General features: G+C 35.6%; 1 protein-coding gene across 8 annotated transcripts; it reads left to right on the top strand.

Annotated features, from left to right (window-relative positions):
• On the top strand, nt 1-22,818 carry LOC143255571 (uncharacterized). Of its 8 annotated transcripts, none has more exons than XM_076511431.1 (4): nt 1-197; nt 12,038-12,190; nt 12,808-13,411; nt 18,764-22,818. In XM_076511431.1, the coding sequence occupies exons 3-4, from the start codon at nt 12,838-12,840 to the stop codon at nt 19,576-19,578; spliced, it is 1,389 nt and encodes a 462-aa protein (XP_076367546.1). In that variant the 5' UTR covers nt 1-197; nt 12,038-12,190; nt 12,808-12,837; the 3' UTR covers nt 19,579-22,818. The 8 variants fall into 8 exon arrangements, with proteins under 8 accessions (XP_076367546.1, XP_076367549.1, XP_076367542.1 ...); XM_076511434.1 differs by lacking the exon at nt 12,038-12,190 and adding an exon at nt 3,622-3,731; XM_076511432.1 differs by lacking the exon at nt 1-197 and adding an exon at nt 2,404-2,572.
• The last annotated feature ends 1,852 nt before the right edge of the window (nt 22,819-24,670 follow it).

Here is a 24,670-nt window from a genome sequence, read left to right as displayed (position 1 = left end):
CCCCCTTTCTTTTTTAATTGACCGATAGACCTCTTACCTGACTACAGTTGTATAAATTGCTGAGTGTAAAAAGTCAGACCTCATTAAAAACAGTCGATTGTCAATATTCCCAGGAACCCATGAAGATGAATTTCTGAAGATTAATTATTCATGGAGAACCAGGACTGTACAGAACTGAAAATAAGTCACCGAAACAGGTGAGATGGAAGAACTGAGCATAATACATGCTCTCGTGATATGAAAGCTATAATGAAGAAGTTGTTAGTTTCTAATTAACGTTTCTCTAAATTTGTGCTATAATTTAAAACGTAGAGCTAAGGCTAAATTATTCCTAAATTGATTGCCCTTTCAAGTATATTTAAGCAGCTAGATAATAAACACTTATCTATATGAAATATTTGGCTTATAATGCAAAAATTAAATACTATAGACATTAATTTTATCACTGCTATAGCGCCATTTAAAGTAGAATTATAACTGCAGAAAGCCATTCACAACCACTGCACTATGAGAGGAGTGTCTGAGTTTGTTTTTTTAAAGCAAAGCCGCATTCGGCTATTTGCTGTGTCCAGTGATGGGAATCGAACCTCCAGTACTAGCGTTGTAAATTCGAAGACTTAACGCTATTCCACCGGGAAAAGAACCGCGAATGGTCCATTATCGGGCCGTAATATTTTTTCTACTGGGTCACATACAGGTTGTAAAGCAGCTTCGTAAACATGCATGCCAAATGTAAAAATTATTTTAATGGAATAGTGCCATTCCTGGTAGAAACAAATTATCTAACGTGAAACTCATGAGTAAATACTTATATTTTAATTAAACCCAGTATAAAAAATATTTCTTGTTTAGTACTTCCCTTTCACTTTGTTTTAATATGTTTTGTAAATCTCTACCTAGTTTCAGATGCCGGATTTGGAGGGAAATTAACTTTAAACTTCCCTGAAATGCACCTGTCACAATAATTTTTTTACAATACGTTGAGACTTGGAGGCCTTGCACACTCGGGTTTCTGTGCGCTTATGAAGACGTTTGTTTTGGAATTTCGCACAAAGCTACTCGAGGGCTATCTGTGCCAGCCGTCCATAATTTAGCAGTGTAAGACTAGAGGGAAGGCAGCTAGTCATCACCACCCACTGCCAACTCTTGGGCTACTCTTTACCAACGAATAGTGGGATTGACCGTCACTTTATAACGCCCCCACGGCTGGGAGGGTGAGCATGTTTGGCGCGACTCGGGCGCGAAACCGCGACCCTCAGATTACGAAGCGCACGCCTTAACGCGCTAGGCCATGCCGGGCCCCTATGAAACATCTTTAGTGGAAACTAACTGAGATGCACGTTTCCCTGAAGTGCAAAAGTCTAAATGATGCACAGGACAGAGTATTCTGACCTGATGTATCTTTTATCGAGAACTAACTTGACTATATGTTTCCTTGAAATGGAATTTTTTTTTTGTCTTTCAAAATTTGTAATGTATACTGGAGGCATTTAGATATTGTGATAAAAGTTAATAAAATTCTACCGTTACATTTCAGGTAAATATAAAATAAAATATATGTTTTATTTTTATATGGACTGTAAAGGTACTTTTTCTTAACTTTTTTCAAATGCAAGTGCTATCTTTCAAGAACAGGACAAAGTAGAGTTACCTGAAGCGTCCTTAGTGATAGACCCGACACGGCCAGGTGGTTAGGGTGCTGGACTCGTAATCTGAGGGTCACAGGTTCGAATCTCCGTCACACCAAACATGCTCTCTCTTTCAGCCATGGGGGCATTATAATGTGACAATCAGTACCACTATTCACTAGCAAAAGAGTAGCCCAAGAGTTGGCGGTGAGTGGTGATGACTAGCTGCCTTCTCTCTAGTCTTACACTCCTAAATTAGGGACGACTAGCGCAGATAGCCCTCGTGTAGCTTGGTGCGAAATTCAGAAAGAGACAAATCCTAATGATAATTTACTTGCGTGGAAGTTTCTATCAAACACACTTCGAGACCTTCGATTTTTGCCTTAAGAGGTAGGACACACCCGTGACCTTTTTATTCGTCTTTAGACTGTATTTTTTTGCTTCTATTTGTTCCCAGTGGTAAAGCGCTATGTCTGCTAAAACCCAAGTTTCGATAGCCGTGGTGAGCAGAGCACAGATAACCCTTTGTTTAACTTTGTGCTTAAATACAAACGAACAAGTTTCAACTTAAAATACCCTCGTAGGTTAAAAAACAATAACTTTACACTTAATACGTCTTTTCTTATATACATTTACAAAACTATATTTGTACCAGCATAGCTACCAAAATACTCAAAATAATTTGACGGTAGGTGGTGTTTAGTCTAATATCTGATCTATAAATTATAATGGCATGGAATGAGAGCGTAGGTAAAGTCTATTTCCCCTTATCCTTGTGACAACGTGACCACTACCGCCAATGACGACACTTTGATCGACCGCTACACCTAACTTAAGTGGTCACAGTAGCGCTTCGTGGTACATTCATCGTTACTTCATGAAGCCCACTTGCACGCTTCTTTTGTTGAAAACCAGCTGAAGTACCTTTAATAGATAAGATACAGGTGAGTTAGAGCTATATGCACGATATGAGTAATAGTGTGTATTTCTTTAATAATCCAATTAAACAAATATAAACACAGTTTGAGAGTTTAAAAAGTAACGCGAATTACAACTTTAGTAAAAATAATGCTCGTTTCTGAACATTTGAGCCCCTGGACGTTTTTTAGTGGCAGTGTGTAATATGATGGGTACACATATAAGTGTACCGTAAACTGGTCTTAAAAATTTATCAAAAACGCATATATTTTTTTTCTTTAAGAAGTTATAGCTGGTGTCGCTGACTTTAATCACTTATTATTCCAGTCACAATTTCGAAGATACGACCAACGTTTCCCAGACTCTTTGTATGATAGCAGATAAAACCTTTAGTTTATTTATTTGTTGAGTTTCACCCAAAACTACTAGAAGGCCATCTGTGCAACTCGTCCCAATTTTTGAAGTTATAAACTAGAGAAAAGGCAGCTGGGCAACACCACGAATTGTTAGCCCTTATACTACTCTGTACTAACGAATAGCGGATTGACCATAACATCGTAACGTTCCACGGCTGAAAAGGCGAGCATATTCGGTGATGAAATTTCGATTGCATGACCCGCAAATTGCGAATAGAGCGCCCTAACAAAAACCAAAAAATATATCCAAATAATAGACTAGGCGTTTCCTGCTATTTTTCCCCTATAAAAATAAAAGAATTCTTTAATCCCGGATCAATTAAATTTTGTTTAGTTAAATGAAACAGCTTTATTACGTTTTTTTCCTGGTTATGGACACAGGAGCTGTTTTTTAGAGCAGTGCTTCCCATCTGGTTGAATTGGTTCATCCAGTGGTTAATGAGATCAGTGCCATAGTGAAAGAATATTATACAATAAATTCAAGAGCAAATAAACCATTAGTTATTATTAGTTATTCTAGTTGTAGTTTGCTAAATGCATTTAATTTGTGCTCGTGGTTTTGTTGTATTCATTCTAGTTGTGGTCTGATGTATAGATATAAGTAATAGTACGAATTTTGCATTTTAATTTACTAATATTTTGTCTTTTTAAAACTGGAGTGGACGAGCTGTAGTGATGAATGATATAGGAAATGGTTGAGAAGCACTGCCGTAGAACATTGCCACGTGAGATTGAAATCTGATGCCACCATTTCAATATGAATAAGAAAGTATTAACATGTCCTTTCTTTTTTTTTAATCATACGCCTAGAAATAAATTTTGTTGTTTGTTTGTTTTTGAATTTCGGACAAAGTTACTCGAGGGATATCTGCGCTAGCCTCTCCTAATTTATCATTCATCACCACCCATTGTCAACTCTTGGAATACTCGTTTATCCCCCCCCCCCGAATAATACGATTAACAATTTATTATAACGACCTCAGGACTGGAAGGGTGAGTAAGTTTGGTGTAACAGGGACCCTCAGATTACGAGTCGAGCGTCCTAACCACCTGGCCATGCCGGGCCGATAAAGTTAGTACTAGGAGATGAGTTTATTTTTCACTGTGACAGTGACTTAAGTGACTAAAAGCTATTTCGATGTGTAACATTTCGAAGTCTCAAAAAATGTTTTTATTGTTATCTATCAGTTGTTTTCTCTTTCATTCCAAAATCAGAACACGGATTGGATTGGATTTTACATTCAAAACATACGACTTTATCTCCAGTAAAAAATAAAATTAAAAAAAAATGTTTCTTTCGTTTATTGCCTAACATCTCACTTTACGTATTCTGGCGAGGTTCCCTGGTGGAAGAACACTAAAATCAGCGGCTCAATTCCAGTCAGCGAACACAGCAGATAGCCTGACGTGGTTTTACTATGGGGGGGAAAAAAAAAACACTCTACTGGCGAGGTTTGGCCAGAGACGTTGTTAAGTGCTCGAAAGATTCGGAGCTTGGGCCCACAGGCGTGGGAATTTTGTGTTCGAGTATCATTGTTTTCTCGTCTCATTTTTCAAGTCACAAACTGACGATTCAGAATAATGTCAAATAGGATAAGGGTGCAGGCCCAATGTGCTAGTGTCTAGCGACACCTCAAAAGTAAAATGAGCCTTTATTCGTTTGGTACGGAACGAGAAATCAGACAAACGTTTGATTGTTACTTACCCAGATAACTGAATAAACTTTTAAACTGGGTGAAAGGAAGCGAACAGTCTTCTTTCACAACTCAGTTATTAAGCTAAGTGTGGATTCCCAGCTTAATCTGAGTTATATAATGCGTTATCTGAGTGCAACTGATATGGTACGACAAATAACCGATACAAATTTAATTATGAAGTGTACTTGAACATATGTTTAGTAACTTCTTGCATTTATCAACTATCGTTTCAGTAACTTATGCGTGCATGTGTGTATATGTATTAATATATTTACGTGTTTTTTTTTTCATTCTGTCGTTTAATTACATCATAAAACTGTAATGTGTTATTTTAGTATCTTTTTTCTCTTCATGAGAGACCGGACGAAGCCTGTTCGTTAGCATACCGGTCAGCACATCAAATGGTTCTTGGCTGAAGTTTCGCCCCACAATGTAATGTCGTAGGTATATTATAGAAGTTGCAGTTAAATCTCATTATCCCATTAATTAAGATGTTTGTTTCTTTTAAGCGCGAAGCTACGCGGTATATTAACCGTGTTATGAAATCACAATCTGAATGTTAACTTTGTTAGCCCTCAAGCCTGCCACTGAAACATAGGTATTGGGTTTGAGTAGCTCAAGAGCTGACGATTAGAGCTACTGACCAGCTGCCTTCCCTCTGGTTTGCCAGTTCTAAAATTGTACATGACAATGCTCAGAGGACCCCGCTAGTACAGCGGTATGTCTACGGATTTACAACGCTTAAAATCAGGGGTTCGATTCCCCTCGGTGGGCTCAGTAAATAGCCCGATTTGGCTTTGCTATAAGAAAACACGCACACTTTGCTCAGATAGTCCTTGTGTAATTTAGGGCGAATACACGAAACTTAATTTTTTTTTTCCAGAGAGTTAGCACTCGAGAGAAACAAAATCTTAACTTTATAATATTTCCTATTCATTTGCCAATGAATCTAAATAGATGCAAAACGTTCAACGTTATTAACAAAAGATGCCGCCCTCTGATGGCACAGCAGTAAGTTTATGGATTTACAATATTAAAATCAGGGGACGTTATAAGTATCAGTCAATCCCACTATTCGTTGGTTAAAGAGTAGCTCTAGAGTTGGCGGTGGATGGTGATGACTATCTGCCTTTCCTCTAGTCTTACACTGCTAAATTAGAGACGGCTAGCTCAGATAGTACTCGTGTAGATGTGAGCGAAATTAAAAACAAACAAACAAAAATTGTTGAACAGTTTAAAGATAAAGTGTTGAAGTTGTTCTCAGTCGTACTTCCGTTTCCTGTTTTGCATTTTCCGCAGGAAATGTCTCTTTGTCGACGGATGTTGAACGTGTTATTTTTCTGGGTTTTTCTTCAGTGTGTGGTTTGTAACTGAACAGATTTCTATAGTGAGATATCGCTTCTAACCCAACGTCATTAGGCAAAATAAAAGTAGATAGAATAAGACGTTCATTTTTTATCATCTTCAACCAAATTCGCCAGACTTGTTTATAGATAGTTCGACAATCTTGCATGGTGTTGTCCATAAACTTTAATATTGAATAATTGATAAATATCAGTGAAATAAATGAAACCACATTGTTAGAGTACATCTGGGATTCCATTTATTATTGATTTGCTTATATTTGGATTCGGCTTTTGATTGGTTGTTAACTATATGTTACAGGCTAAAGAGATTGAAAATCGTTCATTTAAAAAGTAAAGCCCAAGAAAGAAATGTACTAATATAAGAATTTTTTGTGGTGTTGCAATAATGTTTTTGTTATCTGAATATCAAAAGTACATCCAACCTCAAACTTATACATACGTCTTGTTACGTATTATAATTTATCTCAGACGAGTCTGCGATTTATTATATTACATATTACGATTTCAAATAGCCGGAAAGTTTTATTTTTATTTATAAGTTAATGGAATGTCAATGTGTATCAACTTTGTGATATATGTCAACAAGCTTGATATACACAATTTTCACTTCTTAACACACGTATACTTTAATATACAAACAGTAATACGCTTTATAATAACTGTTATTACAGATATTCATTTAAGTATAAAAGTTTTACAAACAATACTGAGTCTTCTATTTGGTCTGGAACTAAATATTTTATCAACGGCTTACGATGAGCAAATTAATTCTGTGTTGATACGTAGGCACACATTACTTAAGGAAAAGCTAGCTAGCTGCCTCGCATGTGAGTTTTTCCGCTGAAGTTTTACAATGTTCTTGTTGAAATACTAACATCCGAAGTTAATTCATTGAAGTTAAACGGTTTGTAATGTTTGAAATCTATAAAGTTCCTGATCATATATCTTTAGTTTCCCGATTAATAAGTATTAACCGCCGTTGTAGCTTCCGAAGTTTATATTATACCACCTGTATGGAACCAACATATATATATATATATACTGTCTCTTAGCACGTCGGTTTATAAACTATAAGGCGAGGTTCTGGAAAGTTCAGTTAACAACAATACTGGCACTCACTAGTATTGTACATACATTGTACATTGCTGATCCTTACATTCGAGAATCTTCTATAAAGTTAGTGAATAGATGGGATTTTCGCAATACACATTTATCAGTATAATTTACGCGCATTTTTAAATATAAATTTCACTTACACAAACATCGATATTAAAATAAATGTATAATAGTATATCTGTTACAGTCTAGCTTTATTTCTATAAAAGATCTGTTTAGAAGCAAATAACTCCTAGACCAGTGCTTCCCAAATAATATTTAAGGCACGATAATGAATTACAAGTGATGTGTCACGAAACAAATTCTGATTTTCTATAACATTTTAGTTAAGATAAATAAACAGTTACAATAGTGTGCAATAATAACATGTTCAATGAGGTGACCAATTAAGAATACAGTCGCAAGCTGTTTTATTTACCATTATCCAGTTGTGTGGAATTATTATCACCTTTTACGCTATAGGGTAAAATAGAGTAAAGTCGCTACCGATACGTTACCCTCAGCCTTGATATGGTAACAACTCATGTCAAGCCAAACAAGATGAATTTAAGTGTTTGTTTTAGCTCAAAGCAACACAATAAACTATCTAAGCTCTATCCAGCAGAGGGCACATAATAAACTATTGGAGCTCTGCCCACCAGAGGGCACACAATAAACTATCTCAGCTGTGTGCATCAGAGGTCACAGATTAAACTGTCTGAACTTTGTTCACCAGAGGGCACACAAACTATCTCAGCTGTGTGCATCAGAGGTCACACATTAAACTATCTGAGCTTTGTTCACCAGAGGCTGCACAATAAAATGTCTGAGCTCTGCCGACTAAGGGGAATCAATTCTTTGAGTTTAGCGTTGTAAGTCTGTACAATTATTAGGAAGGGCAGATATTAGATTTAATTTATAACGACTTTCATTATCACACATTAAAATTCTTTATAAAAGTTCTCACTGATGCTTGGTGTTAAAAAGTTTTATATATTTACCAATCATGTTGAGTCGATGTAAAATAGATAAAAATATAAAGCAATGATTACTATTAGTGTGGGCCCGGCATGGCCAAGCGCGTAAGGCGTGCGACTCGTAATCCGCGGGTTCGCGCCCGCGTCGCGCTAAACATGCTCGCCCTCCCAGCCGTGAGGACGTTATAATGTGACGGTCAATCCCACTATTCGTTGGTAAAAGAGTAGCCCAAGAGTTGGCGGTGGGTGGTGATGACTAGCTGCCTTCCCTCTAGTCTTACACTACTAAATTAGGGACGGCTAGCACAGATAGCCCTCGAGTAGCTTTGTGCGAAATTCCAAAAACAACAACAACTACTACTATTAGTGTAAATACTATTTGACTGTTTCTTATTCTCTTAACTTGAAAAATTTAGTGGAATCATACTGCATTTCCAAAGAACTTTTTCGTTAATGTCACAAAATTATCTTTGAGCCAGGCGTAGCCTAGTAGGTTGCTGTCGGACCGTGAATCACAGGGTGAATGTTCCGAGTCCCGTTGCTTTCCGAAATTATAGGCTGTGGGTGCATTTAAAGTATCCCGAGAGTTAGCGGTGGACGCTATTGACCAGCCTTACGTTTACAGTTAAGGCTATTTAACGATAGGTTTTCTGGAAATTAAATATACGTATAGGGTATGGCAGGTGTGTAGTTTCAAACAATCATAAAATAATAGCAGAATTTGAACTCAGTTTCTATGGTATTACTAAATTATTACAATAAAATAAAAAAGTTTCATAGGTGAATATTTTAAATAAAAAGGCAACGATATATAAGAGTAGAAATTCCCGCTTACTGTACTTAATAAAAACGTTTGTAATGACATTTCATTTTGTTTTCTTTGAATGGGCTGTCCAGAGAAATTTTGTACATGGGATGGATTAGAATGTTGTATTGAAATGTTGAATCAACAATGATAAAATTAGAAAAGGAAATGTACAAACCAAAAATGTCCGTTAGAGACAAGAAAACAAAACTATGTATACTTACAGAAGATTATAACATACCTAGGAGGAATTCCTGTGGTTTTAAAGGGGAATTACTGTAAACCGTTTATGTTCAAACAGAGAAATGATTGGAAATATAACTTATGATAAACTCTGACACCAGATGTCCCTAAATTATACATATACACATATTTATGTTTGTGTGTGTGTGTCTATGTCTGTAATTAAAAATTGTAGTAGCGGAAACGTAATTAATATCTTAAACCTGAACGGTCAATTCGAAACCTTTTAATTTTGAGCTTCTAGCCATGAGAAAAACAACCAATCATCATATCAGAACCGCCTTCATTGAACTATTAACCAAAAGCAAAGAAGGATTCACTGTTACAGTTATAGCTTCCCCCAACCGTCATTCCATTCTCCATGGTTGAAAATGCAAAGTCTGTTCAGCAACATATCAGTATTAGAACCTTTTAACTTTCGATCCACAGCTAACCGTTAAATCTTACAGTTTTCACAGGACTTCTGCTGTCAGAATTTATTCACGTGACTTGCATAAATAGACAGGGCGTGGCATCGTAGAATTAGAACCCTCAAACTGCGTTTCCGATGGTTCGTGGCGCGCGACATGTTGCCACATAGAATACTCAGCGCTTTGGAACTGTGAGAACGTTAACATTGACCCTGATAGCGATGCAAAGGTTTTAATATATTTTCTTATCTATAGTGGCCCGTTCGATACACAGATTCATTGTCACCTGTTCTTTCATCATCCTTTATTACAGTGAGTATGAAACTCTATCGGTTTTTATCCACCCCCTTTCGCTTGCCACAGCAAAAGAGAAAATAAAAAAATATTTTGCTGCCACTTGCATTTTGAATTAGTTCGTGGACCACATGGCTGGCGACTGTACTTTGAAAACCACTAGTTTAGCCTTTCTAAAAATAATAACAGATTTTTAAAATCTCATGTTTTTAATATATTTGTAAAAGTTTCCAACACGCGCAAAATGGTAGGCGTAGTTGGCGTTCCAGGAGATCGGTGTCGTGCAAAAAAAATCTTTCGAAGGATAAATTTGTTGTGATTTGTCCGTTACCGCTGTATATTTCACGTAAAATGTTTACACAGTGGTTCGTTTAAATCTGTACAAATTTAGAACAGGGAGTGGAAGAAAATATTTGAATTATTTATTGACTTAGGTTTAGTTCGAACGCCACTTTCCACAGTCACGTGTTTTCTCTTTAAATTACGTTATATTTAGCGAAAGCTACTAGCTACTGAGTAAACAATTCGTTTTCTGCACTTACACCCTCTGCAGTTCAAAATCTTACCGCAACAAGAGCTGCAAAGAACCCCACTCAACGGACTTTATATATTATTTATTATGCAGAGTGGCCCGTAAGGCCCTACCCATCCATATATCTTATGTATCCAGTGTATCTGTGTGCTGTCCCTCAGTCTCGCTGCATAATATTATGCGACGCCATGTTTTGTGAGACATTTTCCTCAACATAGCAGGTGCTATTGTTCCAAATGCCGCGGTAACAGCTGCCTTCAACTCATCATTAGTATTATAACGTTGTTTATAATAACATATGGATGGGTAGGGACTTACGGGCCACCCTGTAGTCTTCTTGAAAAACCATAAGTGACTGAATGAAGAATGTAGTGTTAAAGATATAATAGGCCTAATATTAATATCTCATGACAAACATAATTAAGTATAATCATGTTTCGCCAAAATATAAAAGACGTTTACACCATAAAAAACCGACAAGAATAAAAAAGAGTAAACGCGTCTGAGCCTTGCTTTAAATGACACTTATTTTTGTGCTTATAATTAACTATTATTGTGTGAATAAAAAAGTTCAATTTGTTCTTTGCTCGTCATGTTCAAGCAGGCATTGAATAATATGAAACATTGATGCTACGATTTATTTTTTTATGCTATCTGAAATAATCTAAAAGTTTACACCGGAATTTTTTAAAATTCTGACGGAAAGAGAAACTTTTGTTTGTGTATTTGCCACATGTTTTGAAGTTAGACCAGTTGTATGGATTGTTTGTTTTTGAATTTCGTACAAAGCTACTCGAGGGCTATCTGTGCTAGCCGTCCCTAATTTAGTAAGACTAGAGGGAAGGCAGCTAGTCATCACCACCCACCGCCAACTCTTGGGCTACTCTTTTACCAACGAATAATGGTTGAAAGGGCGAGCATGTTTGGCGCGACCGGGAGGCGAACCCGCGACCCTCAGATTACAAGTCGCACGCCTTAACACGCTTGGCCATGCCGGGAGTTCTAACATTAATCATTACTATACTCGGGCAAGGGTAACAAATCATAATATCATATGGCTGCGGCGATCTAAAATCGGAAGCGTATTAATGTAGCCCTTACAAGAAACAAACATATTACTAACCGCAGCGTTAATGTTAAAAAGAGTACTTGAATATTTTAATTAGTATTCTTCTGTAACATAGCGTGTATAGGCATGAATAAGTGAAATACCCATTAGGGGTTTCCATGGAAACAATATCAACTTATTTTCTTAACCAATAACGTTTCCCTGTTCAAGGAGCAGGTGAACTGTTCTAGTCGATATCGCCAAGTGATATGACTCTAAGATTTCGTTCTCGTATGAAACACGTGTTTTGTTAGTAGTCGGTAGTAAACCGTGTTTATATAGAATCTATACACAAATATGAAATTGCAACCCAGGAATTGTCACACGTGCCTTTGTTTTTGACACATATTTTGAGGTTCAAACTTTATATATGTTAAATAACGAAAATTTCACAACAAACTAGCCCTGCTGTAAAGAATACCAATCCACGAAACGACTCAGTTGTTCAGACGAAACGGAGTTATATTGGCACCATCTTTTTCAGTTTCTCTCTCTTGACCTCTACAGATAGATTTATCGTTTTGGTTTGTCTGAATTTCGCACACAGCTACGCGAGGGCTGTCTTCGCTAACCGATCCTGATTTAATAGTGGAAGGAAGACAGCTAATCGTTACCACCCATCGTCAACTCTTGGGCTGCTCTTTTTACCAACAACTAGCGGGATTAACTGAAACTTTTCAATGTCCCCACGGCTGAAAAGGTGAATATATTTAGTGTGATGGAGATTCGAACCTGCAACACCCAGATTAGGAGTCGAGTGTGCCATCACTAAGGCATGCCAGCTCCTTGTTAGATAAGAACAGTAGAAATATATATGTTTGTACACCCTTTTTTCCTCGCTATTAATGTTCTATTAACAACCTATCGAATGATATATAACATAAAAAGCTCGTTTTGCCTTTTCACGTTTTAACGTCACATGATGTTTCGTTGTTTTGTTTCAATTGAGCGAATAAGAACATTAAATATTAATTTTGTTTTTACGTTCTTCCAGATATAAAATATTTGGGAAAATCTGAATAGCGCCTTACATTTAGTTTATTTTGAATGACGTACAACTATTAATCATTCTATTTAATGTGTGTTGAACGTTTTTTGTGGTTCATAATATAGCAAGTATTATTACAGACAAAATTTCTGTTGCGAGTTTAAGTTAGGGGAGGAAGGAAGTTAGGAAAGTCTAGTCATTAAAGTCAGAAAAAAAAACTCTTATTTTTAATTTGTTCAAACATAATTTGTGGTATTATCATTCATATTTTTAAACAAAATTAGTAGGTAAGTACACTTAACCCTCATATTCTATGTGTTTTATTTCAGAAACGTATGGACTGAGTTGAGCTGTTTGTTATGGAAGAAGAGACAAAAGAAAAGGAGCAACACGTCCTCTCAACCCTCCCTCCTGAAGCACCAGTGCCATCTAGTGTTCAATGTGATCCCAAAACAACGAAGGAAAATCTCCACCTCTCTAACGTACACGACAGTAACCATACATCACACTTACTAACAAATCATGTATCAAACAGAATTCAGCACGTCACTAAATCGCACAATGTACAACAGCGCCCTCTATCCTTAAAATACCGTTGTAAAAACTGTTTTTCTCTTGTACTTTTGACTGTTTTTCTGGTTCTTTACAGCATACTTGGTGGATTTCTCTTCTCCTCCCTAGAATCTTCCCATGAGCTTTCCTATAATTCTAAAGTTTCTAAATGGAAAAATGATACAGCAATTCTTCTTGCAACCGAGCTGCGACAAGTTCGCCCTTACGAAGACACGTGGGCTCGAACCGTGTTCCACTATTTGGACGTCTTCGAGAGAGACCTCTTGAGAGCCTACCGTCGAGGATACCAACAAAATGCTCAAACAAAATGGAGTTTCACAGATGCCACTTTCTTCAGTGTTTCTCTCTTGACTACCATAGGTGATTATAAGCATTCAGTTAGACAGGAACAGTAAAAATATTTACTAGAAGGAAATTTTCAAATAAATCGACTAAAGGCGACTCTGTAACGCGTTCTAAACAACTGATAAGATATTTAGGTCAGAAATGAGGCTAGGATAGGTCAGTTTCATTTCCTGCTGTTGCGTTTACAATATTCCTGGGTCCTTCCATAAAAATTCTTATCTTATGTAATCTCTAGGTTAAGAATAACCTTGGAATTTTATCTCTATACTGAAAAGGTTATTTAAGATCATGCATAGGTAGCGCTTGGGCTCTGCGTGGCCAACCATCCAAATTTTCATGAAGTGAAGTCGAGGTTTAAACGACTAGGAGTTTTTAAAATATTTATCAATAACCCGACTTTTAACGTTTTAAGCCCATATAGCTGCTTCTGAGAAACCATGGATGGTTCAAGTAATTAGTACTAACACAACTATCGAACTAAAGTAATAATATCTTAAGCCTTTTTTTTACCATTTAAAGTTTCAAGGGATAGTTTAATACATTAATAGCATACAAAAATAGTAATAAAGAATCCAGAGGGAATATGCGACGGTAAAAACTACAACAAATAAGTGAAATGAAAAAAATCATGTTTATGATTTGAACATGATATTTTGTTGTTGATATGACTCATTACTACCATGTGATTATTTTTGGAAACTTTATTATCCAAGCAGGACCACTGTTTTCACTCGTATCTCTCTCTGTGTGTGAATTGTATAGCTAATTTTTTATTTGAGTGCCACCCGAGGACAAATTTATTATTATTTGGTCAAGGGCACTCTGAAGGTTAACCATTTTTATAATAGTAACAAACTGGGATTTTTTTTAACAAACGGTAAAACCTCTACAACAAATATACACGAGAAATACATTGATTCTGAAACCTATTTCCACATCTTTGAGGATGAGGAATTCTATCAATTCCCCTATACTTATCACTGTTGTTGTTATCGAAGCTTTATTACCAGACTTATTATTACCAGACTCATTATTACCAGACTTATTATTACCAGACTTATTATTACCAGACTCATTATTACCAGACTTATTATTACCGGTGCCGTTATTATTGGATACAATACTTTCTTATTACTATTCGAAACGTTATTACCAGTTATATTATTGTTGGAAAGATTATTACCACTTAAAATATTACAACTCTTGTTATTACTGAAGACAGGCCAAGCATAGCCAGATGGTTAAGGCACTCGACTCGTAATCTGAGGGTTGCGGGTTGGAATCCTTCTCACAACAAACACGCTCGCACTTTCAGCCATTAAAGCGTTATAAAGTGATGGTCAATTCCACTATTCGTTGGTAAAAGAGTAGCCCAAGAGTTGGCAGTGGGTGGTGATGATTAGCTGCCTTCCCTCTAGTCTTGCACTGCTAAATTAGGGACAGCTAGCGCAGATAGCCCTCGTGTAGCTTTGCGCGAAATTAAAAAAAAACCAATACTGGAGGCATTATTATCGGAATCTTTATTATCGTACACATTGTTATCGAAGTAATTATCATCGGAGACATTATTACCTGTGCCATTATTAGAAATTACCAATACTTAATTTCATTTTTATATTTTTGTTTACTAATAAAGATTACCTATGTCCATAAACGTTTTTTTGAGTAAAATATTTTTTTTACTACGTTGACAATTTTCACGTGAAAACATTAATGTTGTTTGCTTCTTATTTAAAAGAATAATTTTATTTATTACTGTCTGTTTTTATATACTATTGATCATATACAATTCAGCGTTTTATCTTAAGTAGTAAACTGTTGTGAATCTTTATTCCTGTTAACAGTTTAAATGTATAAACTGCTTTGCCAATAAAACAAATAATTTCCACAACACCAAAAAGTCACGCTGTACTCTATGACAAAACATTAGCTAACAAGAGGTGATGAGATGATGGCGTGGTGTAACCAGTTTGTACTGACAGAGCAACAATATTATATTTCAGTCTAATAAACACTGGTTGTTTTGTTCAATATTTATACTTTCCCTTCATTACATTGGTAATTTACATTATTTCTTGAAATACGAATGAATTCAGAAGAAAACAAATCACCTGGCAACGTCATTAAATAGACCTCTGGTTGCTTGTCAGTGTAAATAAGAAATGGCGCTCTTACGACTCGACTAAAAGATTACTTCACGCTGCTGAAGCTAAGTCGTTGAAATGTAAACATTTTGATCAACTCAAATATTTGTATTTTATTCGTACGACACTGTATAGACAGTATGTTTAATGTTCGTGAAACGTCGTAGTAAAGTTGTTAGTTGTTTTCAATTTTGCGCAAAGCTACACGAGGACTATCTGCGCTAGCTCTCTCTAATTAAGCAGTGTAAGACTAGAGGGAAGGCAGCGAGTCATCAACACCCACCGCCAATTCTTTGGCTAATCTTTTACCAACGAATATTAGGATTGACCATCACACTATAACGCTCCCACGGCATGGTCGGTGTGATGGGTATTCGAATCCTCGACCCTCAGATTACGAGTCGAGCTCCTTAACCACCTGGCCATGCCGGACCTCGCAGTAGTAAGATTCCCGTATACAATAGAGTACGAATACATTGTGAGACCTTAATACTGTAACAATTCTAGCACTTAAAGTGGACAGCAATAGAATGTTTTTATTCTATAATATTATCACCAAAGGTTAAAATTATTATAAAATAGAACATTTATGTTTTAATAATGTTAGATAAAACTGATAATAAAGCATTTCACCAGCCCAATCTAATTTACACCGTAACAATTGTTCCTTATGAAATCGATATGTTAAAAATCTCTAAACTACTTGCTATTTTGTCTGTTGTATTCCAATTGGTCTGACGAGCACTGCTATTGTACAACAGGCTTCTTCAGAAGTTGATTTAGCAGATATAGTGTGGTTCACTTATTATTACATTCTGCTTTACTTTTACTCCTAAAGTACTCTCATTATTACTGAAGACTACAACATAATAACTGTGTGGATAAAGATGTTAATACTGAAGATGAGCACGAGTTGAATGGGTTTATAGGTTACCATGAGTAGAATGGGTTAAAAGGTAAACATGAGTAGAATGAGATTATAGGTGAACATGAATATTACGGGATTATAAGTAAACTTGTGTAGAATGGGATAATAGGTGAACACGAGTAGAATGGGTTTATAGGTGAACACGAGTAGAATAGGTTTATAGATAAACACGAGTAGAATAGGTTTATAGGTAAACACGAGTAGAATGGGTTTATAGGTAAACACGAGTAGAATGGGTTTATAGGTAAACATGAGTAGAATGGGTTTATAGGTGAACACGAGTAGAATGGGTTTATAGGTTACCATGAGCAGAATGAGATTATAGGTAAACATGAGTAGAATGGGATTATAGGTGAACATGAGTATTACGGGATTATAGGTGAACATGAGTAGAATGGGATTATAGGTGAACATGAGTAGAATGGGATTATAGGTGAACATGAGTAGAATGGGATTATAGGTAAACATGAGTAGAATGGGATTATAGGTGAACATGAGTATTACGGGATTATAGGTGAACATGAGTAGAATGGGATTATAGGTGAACATGAGTAGAATGGGATTATAGGTAAACATGAGTAGAATGGGATTATAGGTTAACATGAGTAGAATGGGTTTACAGGTGATCATGAGTAAGTTTTGGTTTTTTTCTTAAAGAATTTGAGAACAACTGCTGTAGATATTTCATTTTAGAACAGCAACTAGCTAGTGATTAACGTTCTGGTCGGTGATGCTGAGAGTCTGTGGTTTGTGTCCCGTCGTCCCCTCTCCCCCAAAAAAATGCTCTGATGTTGGTTCCTCAGAATATTCGGTCCGCTAATAGTAACCCAAAAGTTGGTAGGGTGTGCCGTTAATTAGATACCTCCCCTATAATTTAAAAATTAGGGACTCTTAGTGCAGAGAGCCATCGAGTAGCTTTCAGCGAATTCTAACAAGCAAGCAATAATTGCTTTTTATCCGTCACCAAAACTGTAAATAACTACAAATACGTCACTGTCGTGTAGAGGTTTGTATATTCTGTTTCTTGAATTAATCTGCACAACGGTCGAATCTCGAATTGTTTTATGTTATAAGCAGTATTTCATTTTTCAGTGAACCAGTATAAACTTATATACAGAAGTCGCAGAAACCTTGGCGCCAGTAGAGCGTCATAATGAATATAAAGCGTTCCTACATAGTTAATAGTGCGTCACAACTTCAACGCGTACAGAGGAGAGGTTAACTTACATAAAGGAAAGAAATGGTAATTCTAAAGATACTTCCACAACAAATGTCTTAAGCTTTAAAATTACTCATTTAACACTGTAAAAAACTCCACCTCCTCCTGACTTTCAAGTTTCGATAAATGGAACCGACAAAACAAGTTTATTTCTTCGGATGTACAATGCTAGAAACCAGGTTTCGACACCCGTAGTAGGCAGATCACAGATAACCCATTGTGTAGCTTTGTGCTAAACTACACACATACATTATACGGTTTACTGTTACATGTTGAAAATAAACCGTATTACTGCAAACTATTATACGCAAATTTATGACAAAAATGTTTAAATGTGTATTAAACTCAGTCCTTTGTGCGAAATTCAAACCAAACTTACCGCTGAGACCAGCAGGAGTGTTATAAGAGAAATTAATGGCTTAGAAACGCCTCGATATTTAAGATAATACAACAGGAGGTGAGAGTAGGTGCTGTATGAATTATTATTTATTGGATGTTGGTGCTCACGTTATAACAATGTAAAGAAACATTCACACGGTTATCAACCAAACCTCTTAAGCAATTCTAGTAGTATTAGCATAAGGGATTAATGAATCTGGTTAATAGTGTATAACAGTTCTTTCTTACCGAGAAAGAAGCTGTAACAGATCAGTAAAAGTAATGTGATCATATCGTTATCTCTGTACCTGCTTTGTCACTTAAGACACTGAATGTGTCACTAGTTACTGTTATATAACCAACTTCAAAAATTTAGTTTTGTGTTAATTTGCTCGTGGTTGGAGTGGTTTCTGCTAAGGGTGGTCAGGTTTAATGGTGCACTTCAAAATGCTACTGTAATGTACAAATTTGTACGTAGCACGCGACATACGCATATTAATCACTGAAATAGGTTTAGTCATATATAAAGTCCAAAAATGAATAGTTAGGGTATCTAGTACACTTCTGTTAGATTATAGTCACTAACTGTTTCACATATGTTGAAATATTTTAATTACTTGTTTTAGTAGGAAACAGAAGGGATAATTTTATCGTTAGAGCAACTTTCATTGAAATCTTCCTTTGAATCTCTGTTCCAGGATCAAACGAGCCTGCTTTAGGTTCGCAATGGAGTCAGTCAGTACTGATGATATACACAGCTATTGGAATACCACTCGCTATAGCGTGGATATTTAAACTTGGATCCTCTTTAGCCACTCTTTGGATTGCTCTTTTCATCAGGATATGCGCATGTGAAGCACGTGGGAATAGAAAGGTCCGAGCAGAAGATTCAGGGATCACGAAAACACGGTATATAATAGAAGAAAAGGACCCAGAAGCTAACTATCCTTCTAATGTAAGTGCATCTTCACCAACAGGTGGCGTTGTTACCCGAAAGCCAACTGTGTCGTCTCTTAAAAACATCATCGATAAAACGAAGCCTACACAAGGAATCAGATGTAGCGGTGATACTTCAAGCTCAAATAATACATTGCACATTACGCAACAAATGCGGCCGAACGCTGTAAAGTCAGAAGGTGGTTCTGTAAGCATAAAAAACCGAAACTATTCCTCAACATGTCGTGGTCCTATCACGTGGCCACGTGACCTTGCCGTGCCAACTGTTTTCTCTTTCATTTTGCTACTCGTTTACTTCATACTGGGAGTCGCGGTGATTTCCGTAATAGAAGAATGGGCCCTTATAGATTCCACCTTTTTTATCTTTGTAATGTTCACTACTATTGGTCCAGACATTTCCAGTACTCTTACTTCCTCGAGCGTAGTGCGTTTGCGTCAAAGCATATTTTTTACAGTTTATTTGGTGGCAGGATTTTGTTTGATATCAATGATATTGAATCTTCTAAACATGCAATGCAAAGTAATGAAACGGAAACGAAACTTAGTTCCAGCATGATAAGAGACTGTATGTTCCCTATGGGGTCTGCCTAGTAAAACAACTTACAGTATCTAATACAAAAAGTAAAAATAAAGTTCTGAAATTTGCCATATATATCTTTTTGCTACTGAAAAAAATCTATGATATATATACGCATAACGTATTTTATTCGTTTGTATTGAAATGTTTTGCACGATTACGTTAATAATACATTTTTATTCATTTGTAGTTAGACGTGTGTACTAACAAAATGTACGCGGCAATGTCAGACTTAAAAATTACGATGTATATAGGGCTTGGGCCACACTTTTTACTATTATGAGCCGTAGCACACGAACCGCTCGTCCAATCCAAAGGTACTCGTGTTACGTTCGGCAGTAAACATCACTTTTGTCTTGTGGTTCCCCAGTGAGAAAGCGGTAAATTTACAGATTTATAATGTTAGAATCTGCGGTTCGAGTTCCCACTGTGGATACAGCATATAACCGAACGTGGCTTTGCTCAAAAACAACATATTGTTTCAAGTAGGCTTAACGGCTTTCTACCGATATTTGTACTAATATGAACTTACATTTACCGCGTTAAGAGGATAAAAATTGAAGTGTCTGCTTTGCGGGGTGTAACCAAGTTCTTTTACAAAATTTCATCGAATACAATTCACCTTGTTCTTCACAACAATTTGTAACATCAGACAAACAAGCAGATTATTTTGTTTATATAGAATATCTAGAGAGCGGGAGAACTAGAGAGACATGGAAGTGTAAAGAGAAAGAGAGATGTAAAAGTCAATTGTCCAACAACTTGGTTTTTTAGAAAAAGTTTCAGGAATCGTATTATGAATAGAAGTTCTCACCAGCTGATAAAACATTCAGGGGTAATATTGTACAAAATTAAAAAAAAACTGTTCACTTATCTAACTACTTTAGATTAACTTAAATGGTATCAGTTTTTTTATAAAAGTTCCTTTAACAGTTAACACGTCACAAAACTATGATTTTGCAAACAGCATTGTCATATTTCATGAATGAGTGAATATATTTTGTAAGAACAGTGTTCTTTGTTCTGTATTGCCTTTAGAACTATTTCGTCTATCACTGGCCAAATGGCCATGATTACAAAGTATTGCTTAATGTTAACATTTTCAATGAAGCAAGTAAAGTGAATCTTAAACCAGACAAACTTACCACGACATTCCAATATACGTATACTTTGGTTTCTAAACATAGTGGTAAACAAACCAAAAGTACAAAAGTCTCTTAACGCTATATTGGAAGACGGGGACGGGTATGTGTACAAACATGTCTGCTATATGGTTTAAGGTCTTCGGCTATGTTTCTCACAGAAACTACCCTTGATTTTGAGGAGTAACTGGAAGCTTGTGGGCTATCGTCACCCTAAAATCCCTGTTTGTTATATTAATTGTTACCAGGAGCTATACTCGGCTTCATTGCGATGTTGTAGTTTTTGTTGGGTTTTTCTGGGGAGGAGGTAGAATGTTCTCTTTTGGAGCAATAGCTCAAATTTTGTGAATAAAGGTGAGTTTGAGGTGTAGTTTCGGTTCACCTTTTTGTTGTTTTAAAAGATAACAGTGAAGTCTCCTGTGTCAGAAATTTTGTGCGCTTTGCTCCTCTTGCATCATTCAATAGCCCTGCTTTACGAACATTTCTATTCAAAAATGCTTTTTATATCTCTGCATCCAACTCATTTATTGACATCATCAAAAACAAATTTCGCCGTTTTCTGACTTATGAACAGTGTTAGAGTGACTTTTTTCGAACTTACTTGCTATGTGCTTAAAACGCTAAAAATCAGGTTTATAAACTAGTGGTGGGCACAGCACAGATAAACCATTATGAGCTTTGCATTTAAATACAACTAAACAAACATGAACCAAATATAGGAGTGCTAAACATGTCGCTATAATACCACGATTCGCCACTGTATTATTTACATACAATATTTATAAAAACCAACTCTGTGTTGATTAACTTATTTACGTACGATCATTTTTTATTCAAGTTAAGAAATTTTTATTATTGTGTTAACATGTAATTTTTTACAGTTGAGAAAAATGCCGAAAATTTAATGTAATTTCTGCTTTGAGACAATAAAGTACAATTTTAACAACACAAGTAACCACAAGATTGCAGTAAAACGTCATATAACCTAGTACAGCACTTACTTAAATGTTTGTTAATCTATAAGCTAACAAAATAATATATAAAGCGCGGTATGCAAATCAGTAGATTTTTCATGGATGTGTAAATAACTGTCTCAAAACTATTTATGTATCTAGATTTTTAAAATAATTTAAAATTTAATATAAGAAATCTGTTCTGTTTTTTTTTGTAGTCACTTTATCAAAGTAAACTCTCTAATTTTCAGAATATGTTTGTATTCTAATACACTTGTGTGTATTCTAATACGCGTGTGTGTCTGAATGTGATCGTGGTTTGTTATTAGACTAAATTATTTTGTCAGAACAATGGAACTGACTTAGTTGAATATAAGGACACTTTAAACGGCCCAAAGTTACGATAGAAAACAATTGATCTTAGAGTGTCGTTAAACCACATATAGCAATATTTCTCGGACGTGACTGTAATTATAAGGCATAACTATGTTATTAAAAGTGAACCAATAAATATTCCATATTTTCATTAAGTAAAATTTAAGTGTTTTTTTTTCATCCACTGAGTGAAATATAAATTTTTAAAATGACAGATTCATATATATCGTTTTTAAATGTTTAGAAATGTACAAGTTGCTTATAATGATCAGTTATGTAAATATATGAAATCCATGTCTACATCACGGCAGTAACGACGACTGCACGTGCACGGTGTTTCAAGACAAACGATCAATTCGTACAGATGAAACCATATTATTTTGTGTCGTTAAAAAGGTAGTTCAGTCCATTATGTAAAAATAGTAAAGTTGGAAACAGTTTCTGAAGTTTCAAATGGTTTTCAATCTAGTTTTTTGTAAAACATAAAACCTTTTTAACGTACTTCCTCAAAATAAGAGATTTTATACTAAAAACAACTAAAATATTAACAAGAAGTTTTAATAATATAAAACGGGATAGTGAAACGAAACTATTTTGTGACAAGTTTACAACATTGAATTTCATTTTAATGTGCGTATATGAATACAAAGTTGTGTGGTTTGATTAGAATAGATATTTTTATTAGTTGATATTTTGATTATGATATGTGTTTGCTACAAAGAAGAAAATAAACAATATATGCCATGGTCTCTGTGTGTTTTATGTCATCAGGATTTGAGTACATTTTATTTTTTATTAGTAACTACCGGAAATAGCGAAAACTTTCCAATAAGTAACATATTTACTAATCGTATTTAGAAAGTAAAAAAGAAAGTCACCTTACGGTACCTTATTGAAGTATTTTTATGTTACGCCTTTACAATGGTTATAATTATACTTCCCATAATACATTAGTAATAGGCCTCATATATTTTCAGACATAACATTTTCATCTACTCCATTAAAAATGTCTTCCTGGTGGAAGAGCGATAATCCCTTAGATTTAATACGCTAAAATAAAGGATTCGATTCCCATCGATGTACACAGCAAATAGCCCGATGTGGCTTTGCTATACAATAAACACACACCTTTAAGGATTTTCAGTTTTTAGAAGAGTGTATAACGGTAGCATTTCAGCCACACAAGATTCGCACCATCACAAATGTTGTTAGAATATAACTTGTATAAATAGTGTTAGCCACACTAGATTTGCATCATTACAAATACTGGTAGAACATAATTTGTATAAATAGTGTTAGCCACACTAGATTCGAGCATTCCCAAGAGTTTGTTTGTTTTTGAATTTCGCGCAAAGCTACACGAGGGCTATCTACGCTAGCCGTCCCTAATTTAGCAGTGTAAGACTAGAGGGAAGGCAGTTAGTCATCACCACCCACCGCCAACTCTTGGGCTACTCTTTTACCACCGAATAGTGAAATTGATTGTCACGTTATAACGCTCCCACGGCTGGAAGGGAGAGTATGTTTGGTGCAACCGGGATTCGGATCGAAATCCTCAGCTTACGAGTCGAACCCCTTAACCCACCTGGCCATGATGGGCCTCATTCCCAAGAGACTAGATAAAGATGCCTAATAGTAGTATATTACAAAAAATATAATTATTAAAGTATTATTTTATTATAAGTGTTTGAAACTACTGAATCATGTGTATGTTTCAGTTAGAAGATGATTTTTCTATAATAATAGTATTTTTCAAATGAACAAACAAGAACATCATGAAGCCTTATTCGTCATTGAAAAATATTGTGATCCAGTCATCCTTTTACGTGTGTACTTCCGAAGAATATTTTTATTAATGATATAAAATAACTCTCAACATAACGGACAAGAAAATATTAAGTACTATCGAGATATATTAGTTAAAGTAAACCTAAGTGTAAATTTCTGCTTTAATACACAATCATGTTTTAAAATAATTAGAATATATACTGTAATTTTGCCACACGTACTTCCTTGTTATTCGCATTAAACAACTAACGCAACCTAAAAATTTGTTTGAATTTCGCGCAAAGCTACACGAAGGCTATCTGCGCTAGCCGTCTTTAATTTAGCAGTGCGTGTGTGTGTGTGTTTTCTTACAGCAAAGCTACATCGGGCTATCTGCTGAGTCTACCGAGGGATATTGAACCCCTGATTTTAACCCCGATGGTTGTAAATCCATAGACTTACCGCTGTATTAGCGAGTGGCAAGATTAGAGAGAAGGAAGCTAGCCATTTAAAAACACTTCAAAGCAGCACCAGTTTTTGTTGTAACACGGTTTAATAAACAAGTATCAAATGCAAAGTAATAATCAAACCTGAAACAGTGAAGTTCAGATTCTTAATTTTCTTTCTTTGAAAAAACAACAAAAACTGAACATGTAATATAATCTTCAATAAATTAAAAACATTTTATCATGTTTAATATTTGGTTAAGCAATGATAAAAGTACTCATATTAAAAAAATTCCGGAAATTATATTAACAAGGTTATATATGTAAAAACGGCTCGTTTGGGTTGAGATTTTTTTTTTTACGTAAAAAAAATCTCAACCCAAACGAG

Source organism: Tachypleus tridentatus, chromosome 7 (genome assembly GCF_004210375.1).
Source record: "Tachypleus tridentatus isolate NWPU-2018 chromosome 7, ASM421037v1, whole genome shotgun sequence".
NCBI classification, from domain to species: Eukaryota; Metazoa; Arthropoda; class Merostomata; order Xiphosura; family Limulidae; genus Tachypleus; species Tachypleus tridentatus.
This window is presented reverse-complemented; position numbering and strand designations above follow the sequence as displayed.

What these genes read in the sequence shown, in the direction of transcription:
- LOC143255571 (XM_076511427.1), top strand. Translation starts at nt 12,838, where the DNA reads ATGGAAGAAGAGACAAAAGAAAAGGAGCAACACGTCCTCTCAACCCTC. An exon ending in TTCTCTCTTGACTACCATAG is followed by an intron (nt 13,412 to 18,763) that starts GTGATTATAAGC and finishes TCTCTGTTCCAG; the next exon opens with GATCAAACGAGCCTGCTTTA.